Source organism: Rhodamnia argentea, chromosome 9 (genome assembly GCF_020921035.1).
Source record: "Rhodamnia argentea isolate NSW1041297 chromosome 9, ASM2092103v1, whole genome shotgun sequence".
NCBI classification, from domain to species: domain Eukaryota; kingdom Viridiplantae; phylum Streptophyta; class Magnoliopsida; order Myrtales; family Myrtaceae; genus Rhodamnia; species Rhodamnia argentea.
Window position 1 is genome coordinate 22884180 of NC_063158.1, and position 10694 is coordinate 22894873.

At 40.7% G+C, this 10694-nt stretch overlaps 1 protein-coding gene across 6 annotated transcripts; it reads right to left on the reverse strand.

The window, feature by feature from the left end:
• Positions 1-1175: 1175 nt before the first annotated feature.
• Positions 1176-9941, reverse strand: LOC115739685 (epoxide hydrolase A-like). Of its 6 annotated transcripts, none has more exons than XM_030672900.2 (6): positions 9877-9895; positions 3907-4020; positions 3375-3589; positions 2494-2664; positions 2163-2398; positions 1176-1564 (listed from the first exon to the last, which is right to left on the reverse strand). In XM_030672900.2, exons 2-6 carry the CDS (start codon positions 3974-3976, stop codon positions 1318-1320), a joined length of 939 nt encoding a protein of 312 aa, XP_030528760.1. In that variant the 5' UTR covers positions 3977-4020; positions 9877-9895; the 3' UTR covers positions 1176-1317. The 6 variants fall into 6 exon arrangements, with proteins under 6 accessions (XP_030528760.1, XP_030528761.1, XP_030528759.1 ...); XM_030672901.2 differs by having other exon boundaries at positions 9863-9881; XM_030672899.2 differs by lacking the exon at positions 3907-4020 and having other exon boundaries at positions 9790-9941.
• Positions 9942-10694: the final 753 nt, after the last annotated feature.

Consider the following 10694-nt stretch of genomic DNA (forward strand, 5'->3'; position numbering starts at 1 on the left):
TGGCTTAGCAGCAAAATGACGAAAAAAAGAAAAGAAACGTAAGAGAGGAAAACTGAAAAAATGGAAAAAAATTCAAAAAAACTAAAAAGACGGAAACGCCCTTGAGTCAGGCCCTTATTTGAAACAACAAGGGCACTTGCAGCCCTTATTTGAAACAAGGTGTACTTGAGGCCCTTATTTGAGAAAACGAAGACACTTCAGGCCCTTATTTGAAATTTTCCCGAATACGTTTTTAGTATGCTTGGTATGTCACTGAAATTCTCGTGTGCGTAGATGCGATGTCTGTTTAAGTGTTTATATCTTAACAAAATTGTAAAGAGGCCTTCTCTTCTCTTCTACTCCATCGTTCTTCATTTGGAAAAAACAATAAACCACAAAGTAATTTCACCTTTCCTTTAATTATCAAAACGATTATTTGTTGTTGTTTTTTGTTCCAAAAAGTTACTTTTAAAGTATTACAGAGGCATTTTCTTGAACGGCATTCATAGTCTATTGAACGTTTAAACAAATCTTCCTCGAGTCATATGTTCTATCTTGTCGTGTTGGGAAGGAAACGAAGCATTCCTATCCCAATTGAAAAGTGATGCCCTCGGTCCACAGTAGGAAAGCTAAGCTCCCAGCCGGACGGAGTAACAAAATGGGAACTGGAATTGCAGAGTTCATTCTATGCACGCCACCTCCGGTGGAACCTCGGTTCCGTCGCATGATTCTTCTCTTTTCTTTCTTTTCCTTTTCCCTCCCGGCCTGCTTGTCAAATCAGTAAAGGAATAGCGGGTTTTCCAAGAAACTGAAGAAAGAGCAATGATACGTTGATGCAGGTTAAGTCCAAACGATATCCAGTTACCGCAGTCATCTGTTCAGTAAGCTAACGATTGCAAATTTGAAGGCATACTGCAACACTGTAACTCAAGCCTCCCCAGAAAGTGAAGCACTCTACACCGAGGAAAGTTTTTCTTTTCTCTTTGTTGGCGAACGGAAACCGAAACTATTCTAGCGGTTCATAAAATTGATATCGCCCTGCAACCATCTTCAGTACTTGCCATCTTAAGAAGAAATCACACAAGCGCTCATGCTATCCCTCTGTCCCAAACACAGGCCTGTCTTCCCAGAGTTACACTTCGACATGTGCAGCTTCTTCTTAGTGGCAAATGATTCACTTGAATGACACAAAGGAGTAAATAGTAATGTGGTCCACGATTATTGAGTATTTTGTTCATACAAAGGACTTCTTGAGGGGAATACACAGTACATAGTGAACTTGACTTTTAAACATCTTTTTTTAACCGCGAATTCTGACAATCGCTAGCCTCGCGTTCATCAAATATGCTTTTTAAGGAAATCGAGAATTAGCCGATTCACCTCGTCAGGGGATTGCTCCTGGATAAAATGCGTTCCCTCTGGCGAATATACAATCTCTAGCTGGGGAACATATTCTTTGACCTTTCCGCTCCTGATGTACTCCTCGATGCCTGGAAATTTGAGCACATAATCCTTCTCTCCCATGACCAACAGTGCTGGAACTTTAACAATAACATCCGTTGTTCCCAGTTCCTCCTTAAACGACCTGCAATATCAGCCAGATCGTTGAAGATAATCTATCTACAGAATGCACGGCTATCTGAAGCACGTATAAACAGCAATGATAGCTTATTCACCCAGGTGATCTCCATCGGGAGATCAATTAGCGCTGCCTCTTTTATTCTCAAAGAGGGATGAACAGAGAACCTGGTTCCACGCAATATGAATAGTTGGAGAATCGCAGTATGCTAATCTCGGACACTTGTATGATATTACAACAGTCTACTTTCATCTTTTGCAAAGGCGAGAACAAAGGACAAAGCTCCAAGGTGAGTATACAGCACAAAAACTATCAGAGGTTCACCTTCTCCTTTTACTTGGTAAATATGAACAATGACAGTACAGAAAACATGTGGGGCTGAACTCATCAGGTGACACACATAATATGATGCCCTAGAGGCATTGGCATTGCTTGCATATTGAATCTCACATCAATTGTCATAAGCCAATCTCAGATCGGTTGCTTTATCAGGATGACTTCCTAGGGATCATGATCACCAATAGAGATTAATCTTGTTGGTATGGCAGAAGGGATTCATCGGCAGGGAGTCTAAAATACCAAGCATAGAGCGTGAGACTATTACCTATATGGAACTTGCAATGCAGTGCGAAACCCTGATTTCCGGTACAGAGAACCGTATTCTTCAAGATCTCCTTCTGTAAACCAAGGGGGAAGTGGGGCAGATGGATCAACTATATCCATAATCTCCTGGTTCTCTGCAGCTATTGGTATTTCACTTCTGGAAAAGAGTATGTAAATATTGCGCACAACTGTTTTGGCATCGAGGCGCCCAAAATCAGCTTCTGCCCGTCCAGGTTCCTAAAGTAGAAAGTTCAAAGATGTCACAGTGAAAGCAGATGTTATCGCTTTACCATGTAATGGTCTTGAGAAGAAGAGTCAGAGAAGCAGAATACCTGCCATCTTGAAATGTAAAAGCCTTCAGGGAGATCCTCATGATATTTAACGGGACGACTAGGAGGGCGGTATGGAATTCCTAGGGTCACGATTCCTTGGACCCTCTCTTGGTGGAGGAGGGAAAACGAGTAAGCAGGAAAAGCTCCGAAGTCTTTAGCTACAAGAAACACCTGCACTGACAATGCCCGAACCTTGTTAAAAGAAGGCTTCACTCTTAGCACATAACCACGGAACTACTTGTTCATAGATGCAACAATAGCAGCAAAACTGCTATAATGAATGTCAGGACTGATTGAACTAGAAGGAGCAACTCCATCAGATTACTGGGATGGTAAAATTATGCATGTACGTGTGAATAAGGCTTCAAACATGCCTGCAAAATTTGTGCTCAAGGAACTATGAGAGTTTTTCTCTTTCCATAACCAAAACAGCCACAGATTCTGAGTAAGTTCCCAGTGAGCCCCTGCCATAGAACTTACCAATGCATTGGATAGACCGTCTCTATGAGGCTTTGTTCACTAGATCTCATCTTGAAGGAATATGCTAAGTGGAAGGTATTGAACACAACTAACACTTGGAAAGATTCTCTATTTCCCTTTATGACAACAAGACCCACCTTAGGTGGGTAAATCACAGATCCATGAAGTACCAACTAATATCTGAGAGATCAGGTGAGACTTACACCAATATCCACAAGAAATAGCCAAGCTATTCGAAGATTGCCTGTTATTCTGTCTACCACGTCAGCATTACCAAACAAAAAGAGAACAGGACCTTTCCACTTATGAACTGTTTCCGATTCTCTCTATCCCTTTTGATTCATCTCCGTTTTCCCAGCAACCACACAGCAAAGAAAAGCGGGAAATAGTAGAATCATCACCTTATCAATGCCTAGGGCATCAAGCAAGGCAGCGAGATCCTTAATAAGGTCACTGAAGGAGGCCTTTTCGGGTTCAAGCGGTGGATCAGACAACCCGTAGCCTCTGAAATCTGGTGCTAGCGCACGGAACCCAGCTTCTGCCACAGCCACCATCTGATGCCGCCACGAGTACCATATCTCCGGAAATCCATGCAAGAACACGACCACATTTGGACCTAAAAAACACAATTCACAAAGCCAGGAACTCACTCCCAGACCAGCAATTAGGCACTGTAGTTGGAACTACTGAAATTTATGGTCAACCCATGAAAGAATTGTCAAGATCACCATAGGGTAGCATGGTTTTTGATACATTTGAACATTACAAGACTCTCCAACATGCATGGTTGATATTCTTTGAGATCTTGAAGAAAACCCAGAAACTCAAAGTGCCCAGATAAAAAAGGGGGGCTGGATCATGCTTCCAAGAAAGGCCATAACAGGTGTGTCGTGTATGAGTGAAACGAGAGAAGTTTGAGCAGAGTGAACTTACCAGAGCCGACCTCGGCGACGTGGAGCTTGAGGCCTTGGACTTCAATGAATTTGTGTTGAATCTGATCCATTTAAAGTTTTGATTTTTCCGCCCCTGAGAGAGAGAGAGAGAGAGTTGGAGTTTCAGAGTCTCAGCTTCAGGTGGAGGAGCAGGGGGAGAAGTATAGTCGAAGACGATCTTTTGGTTCTTCAATGTCGGAAAGCCACAAGCATCTCCCTTACTGCCACCCAAAAAAAAAAAAAAAAAAAAAAATCGAATTAATACACCAATAATAAATTCATCCCAAATAAACTTTTTGGCTGAAAAAAATCTAAAGTGTTATACCTACGATAAATTTATTCACCATTAATTTTCATTAATTATTGAATTAGATGACATGTGACAGTTAATATGTATACCAATTTAAAATTTTTACTCTTTATTTATCATATGAATACCACTTTAGAGTTTTTTGTTAATCCAATTTTACGGATACAAAGAATGATAAATTTATCATAGATATAGTAGCTTGAAATTTTTGGTAGTAAAAAAATTAATTCGATATAAATTTATCATACTTGTATTAATTTAAAATTCTTGATGATATTAACCCGAAACAATTTATGCCGATTTGGACCTCAGTACTTATAATTGTTAACCTATAATTGGGCTTCGGATCGCCAGATATTTTCTAAATCTTGCATGCAATCATTGGATTTTACAAGTTATTGTTTTCAACTTCATGTCCTTTCCTGTACCGATTCCAACACATCAGCACTATCTTGACTTCCAACTTCTATCGACAACGAGAAATGGGCATCGCATCGCTTGCAATTTAAGTCAAAAGAGGAAGTAAAAGGGCAAAATCGCTCTGAGAGATCCGCACACATGCGTCGTGAGGAGTAGGATTGCGAACCTGAAAAATGGAGTAGAGATAATATTGAAAAGCTAGAAAAATAAAATGTATTTTTCACAAATTTTAAATAAGGGCTTGAAGCGCCCTCATTGTTTCTAATAAGTGCCCGAACAAATGTATTTTCATCATTTTACATTTATATTTTTTTTTTCCTTTTTTTCCCTTCCTTTACACCGGTGATTGGTCTCGAGCAATGACCGGCCACCGGCGAGGGTTGGGCGACGGTCGCCTCGTGTAGGTGAGGCCAGCCCTCGCCCGTGGCCATCTAGGGCGGCCTCACCTGAGCAGGGGGAAGCGAGCCCTCGCTTGGTGGCCGTGACAAAGAAAAAAAAAAAGAAATGGGCAAAAAGAAAGAAAGAAAGAAAAAGTAAATGACGAAAATGCCTTTGATTAAGTCATTCTTTGAAATAATAAGGGCACTTCAAGTACTTATTTGAAATTTTCCTTATATATATGTTTTTGTCACTGGTATTGTTCCATAAAGTTTTGATTATAGGAGGTTTCGAATTTATTTAATCTTAACTTTATAGATGAAATCTACTTTCAATTTTTACTTATCAAAAACTGGAAAAGTTGATTACGATTTTGAGTTCATGAGCCACTCTCTGCGCTCTCTTACAATATCACTCTGTCTATCTCGATGATTATTACAACAATTTATATCCAATAATTTTTGTGGATGATGAAAATAGTTTTCGTTCATTTATTTTTGTAAGCGATTATTTTTTGAAAAATATTTTTCAAATTGTTCATTTTTCACGAAACAAACAAAGCCTAAATACAACAAACCGAGTGCTTAACAATTCACAGTGCGTATAAATAGTTTTCCTTCAGAAGAATTTTATCTCCTAGAATAACAAAACGTACAAAATGTATGGAAGACAGAAAGATTGAATGAAAATATGCACATCCAGAAATTTTGAGTTGTTGGAGCAGTGCACTGATTTATATAGGACTAACATGTTGTTCAGGGGCAAGACATCTGTGCTTGAAGTTGCGTTTCAGACGCTTCAGTTTGCAAATTGCCAGCGCTGCAAAACATAATTCTCGGCTGGTATATTATGAACTGTAATATTAGGCCGAGTATGAAAAGGTGCGGTTGAGAGGCACCGTTTGAGAGACCTTACGAAGAGGTGCGTTTTAAAGGGGGTTGTCTTCTTATCCATAATGAAGTTAAAGATAACTTCCGAAGGGGTATGTTCAGGAAACAGATGATAGAAGAACGAGCCTATGTTCTTTAATCTCTCTTTCCCTCTCTCAAAAGTACACGAACAAACGAAAGGCAATCCATGATTATTTTGAGAAACGATCAGCATTTATATTGCAGAACGTGAATATATTCCACTGTGATTATATTCGGACTATCGTGGATTAAAGATTCTATCGAGGATGCATCGGTGATTCAACGAAGTTCTTGCGCAATTCTACAAATCAAATGCCGATAAAGGTTAGTTGAATTCTTCGATGTTAAATTCCAACATGAACAGAGCTGGTAACTGTTAAATGTCGGCCTTTGGAACAACCAATCATAAGCTTTCTTATCGACTGCCTTCAGCTCTTCCATCACCGACTCAAAGTCGCATATTCTAGTTTTTTTTTTTTTTTGGTCGGACGCATATTCTAGTTGCCATGCAGCCTTTTGAAGCAACTTTTTCGAGTTCCAGTATTTTTTTGGCAGCCTGAAAGTTTTCATAAGAATACCTCAAGCAAAATTTATGTCCAGCTTCATGCATCAGATTTGCTATTGTTTGCACCAATTGCTTCTGCTCGTCAAACAAGAAAGTTCACCAACCAAAAAGTAGATCGGATCGTAAAAGCCCACCGGAATGAAGTTATTCCATGCAATCTGCTCTCTAATCCTCATATTTTACCGGACCTCCGATGTACCGAGATCCATTTGCCTTGTGATCTGGTTTTATTTTAAGGAACGAAAGTAATTTTTTCCCAGAAAGAAGAAGAAGAAGAAAGAACATGCGATGCCTTCATCCTCTGAAATATGGTCCACGGCCGCGAGCTGTCAGATGAGTTGAGTTACTGTCAAGATCACTTAGGTTACCCCTAGATGAAGACGGGTATGATCTTCTCCTATTGTTCTTCAAGGGTGGCAGATGAGATGATCATTCATTTTGACATAGCTTGTGAATCATGTTAATCTTCTTCGTGGGTCTCTCCGGCTCTCTCTCTCCCCTCCTTCTCTCCTGCCTCCTCCTGCGGCCAGTGCCTATACTATTAGGTAGAGGCATTGATTTTGTATATCTGAGCAAATAGCGATGTTCCGACAAAGCAAGAGGTTGAGATGCTTGTATGCATAGAAGATATTGATGGCAGTGGTTTAACATGACATCGGTTCACGCAAATTTGTCCAGGAATTGTTTCGGGATGATTTTATTTCGCTCTTCAACTTGCCCACGTCTCGGAAGTCCATTTACATCTGCGCTGCTGCAGAAAGGATCGAAACGATGTATTTTGCTGGCAAGATTGTCGATGGAGGCTGAGTCCAGGGGTATCCAGTCACCTTAGTAACTTGTTCAATAAGTTAACAACTGCAGCATTGAAGATGCAGACTGCAATAGCGAATCTTAAACCCCCGAAAAACTGCAGCATTCTACTCTGTGGATAGTTTTTCTCTTTGTTGGCAAACAGAGAAGTGGTTGCAGAAACCATTCTAGCGGTTCATAAGATCGTTGTCGCCTCACATCCATCTTTTACTTGCCATCTTAAGAAGAAAATCTCTCTCGGTGAGATTTTCGTTCGCACAAGTGCTCATTTATCTCTCTAGGTCCCAAACATACATCCTGCAGATCTGTTTCCCAAGAGTTTTCTTCACTTCGACACATGCAGCTTCTTCGTAGTGGCAAATGATTCACTTGAATGATGCGAAAAAGCGAATAGTGATGGGGTCCATGATTATTGAGAAGTATTTCGTGCTTACAAGAAGACCTCAAGTAGAAATATTGCAATGTGCAGAGGATTTGATTCATAAACATCTCTTTTTAATGCCGAATGTTGACAAACTATAGCCTTCCGTTAGCGTTGATCAAATATGCCTCTTAAGGAAATCGAGAATTAGCTGATTCACCTCGTCCGGCGATTGCTCCTGGATAAAATGGGTTCCCTCTGGCGAAAATACAATCTCTAGCTGGGGAACAAATTCTTTCACCTTTCCGCTCCTGATGTACTCTTCCATGCCTGCAAATTTGAACACATAATCCTTCTCTCCCATGACCAAGAGTGCTGGGACTTTAACGATATAATCCGTTATTCCATGGTCCTCCTTAAACGACCTGCAATATTAGCCAGATTGTTAAACATAATTTACTTGTAGAATGCAGGGCCACCTGAAGTCTGTATAAACAGCAATGGTAGCTTATTCACCCCACGCAATCCCCGTCCAAAGATCAATTACTGTTGCCTCCTTTACTCTAAAAGAGTGATGAAATGAGACCCGGATTCCACTCAATGTGAAACGTTCAAGAGTCTCAGTATGTTAACATTGCTGAACTTATCACGTGAGCCATGGGCAGTGCTTGAATATCGCATCACAGATCAAAAGTCATAAGCCTATCTGAGAGCAGTTGCTTTATTAGGATAAGTTTCTAGGGATCAAAGGGATCACGATCAACAATAGAGCTCTAATCCGGTAAGTGTAGCAATATGAGATTCATCGGCAGGCAGTCTACACTACCAAGCATAGAGCATGACACCATTACCTATATGGAACTTTCAATGCAGTGCGAAACCCTGATTTCTGGTACAGAGAACCGTACTCTTCAAGATCTCTTTCTGTAAACCAAGGGGGAAGAGGGGTAGATGGATTGACTATATCCATAATCTCCTGGTTCTCTGCTGCTATTGGTATTTCACTTCTCGAAAAGAGTATGTAAATATTACGCACAACTGTTTTAGCATCGAGGCGCCCAAAATCAGCTTCTGCGCGTCCAGGTTTCTGAAATAGGGAGTCCAAAGACATCAAATTGAAATACAGTGCGAATGATTATCGCTTTCCCATGAACGGTCTTCAGTCACAGAGGGGGCATACCTGCCATCTCGAAATGTAAAAGCCTTCGGGGAGATGCTGGTGATATGTGAGGGGATAACTGGGAGAGCGGTGCGGAATTCCTAGGCTCACGACTCCTTGGACCCTCTCTTGGTGGAGGAGGGAAAACAAGTAAGCAGGAACAGCTCCAAAGTCTTTACCTACAAGAAACACCTGCATTGACAATGCCCAAACCTTGTATAAAGAAGGCTTCACTCTTAGTACATTATCACAGAACTCCGTGTTCACAGATGCAATAATAGTGGCATAACTTAATGTGACCAATATTCGGCGTGTAATTCTGTCTACGGAGTTCCCACCTATGAACTGCGATCAATTCTCTCTATGCCTTCTGATTCATCTCCATTTTCTCAGCAACCAAGCATAGCATAGAACATCGGGAAAACAATAGAATCATCACCTTATCAATGCCTAGGGCATCAAGCAATGCACCAAGATCCTTAATAAGGTCACCAAAGGAGGCCTTTTCGGGTTCAAGTGGCGGCTCGGACAACCCGTAGCCTCTGAAATCAGGCGCTAGCGCGCGAAACCCAGCTCCCGCCACGGCCACCATCTGGTGACGCCACGAGTACCATATCTCCGGGAATCCATGCAAGAACACGACTACATTAGGACCTGTAAAAGCAATTCACAAAGCCAAGAGCTCGCCCATAAATCCATTAATCAAGCACTGTAGTTGGAACTACTAAAATTTATGGCCCACCCATGAAAGAATGGCCAAGATTACCATGGGATGGCTTGGTTTTTCACACATTAGAACATTTCCAAACTCTCCCACACGTATGGTCGATCATCTTGGAGATTTTTCTAAAAACCAGTAAATCAAAGTGCCCAGATAAAAAAGGGTAGCTTGATCATGCTTACAAGAAAGGCCATAACAGGTGTGTCGTGCACGAGTGAGACGACAGAAGTTTGAGCAGAGGGAACTTACCAGAGCCGATCTCAGCAACGTGGAGCTTGAGGCCTTGGACTTCAATGAATTTGTGTTGAATTTGATCCATTTCAGAGAGAGAGAGAGAGAGAGAGAGTTGGAGTTTTACAGTTTCGGCTTCAGGTAGAGGAGGAGTACAGTCGAAGTTGCTCTTTCGGTTCTTCCTAAGTTTTTTTTTTCGGCCTGGTTCTTCCTATGTTGGAAAGTCAAAACTTTTGTGCTTAAAATGCCAACAGGAAGTCTTGTTTGACCCGTTGTCCTCCTTTTGCATCCACCAACTCCACATCTCGCGTAATCGAAGATGATGAACAGTATGTTGAAGTTGATCCGGAAGGAAAGATAAGGAAGGAAAAAAAGAAAGAAAAGAAAAGATAAAAGATAAAAAAAATAAAAAAAACAAAACAAGAATTATAAAAAAAGCATTTTTTTTCAAATAAAGTTATTCACATCAGATCGATCGTGTCACGTTGTCACATAAGATAGTCGACGTCTACATCGTGATTTTTAGATAAAATTGATTGGATGGACTCAAGTGACACAAATACAAAATGTTATTGACACAAATATAAAATTAGCTAACATGATGTCTGTTATGTCACGTAAGACAATCGATGCTGATCATGACATATTTAATACCATTCTAACTTTTTTTTTCGAATTTTTCTTATTTAGGTTTTTCGTTCCATTTTTTCTCTTTTGGGCTAAGGACCTTTTTTACACATTGTCTCGGTTCATCGACCCCACCAAGAGAGAACTCATCTTCCGCAGACAGCAAACAGCTTACCTAGCCTTTTCCTTGCAGATGAATGCTGGTGGCAGTTCACCATCTTCGCTAGTTTTCAGCATTTTGAGTACTGCTGATTCTGCAGGTCGTCCATATGCTGTGACCAATGCGATGACCATCC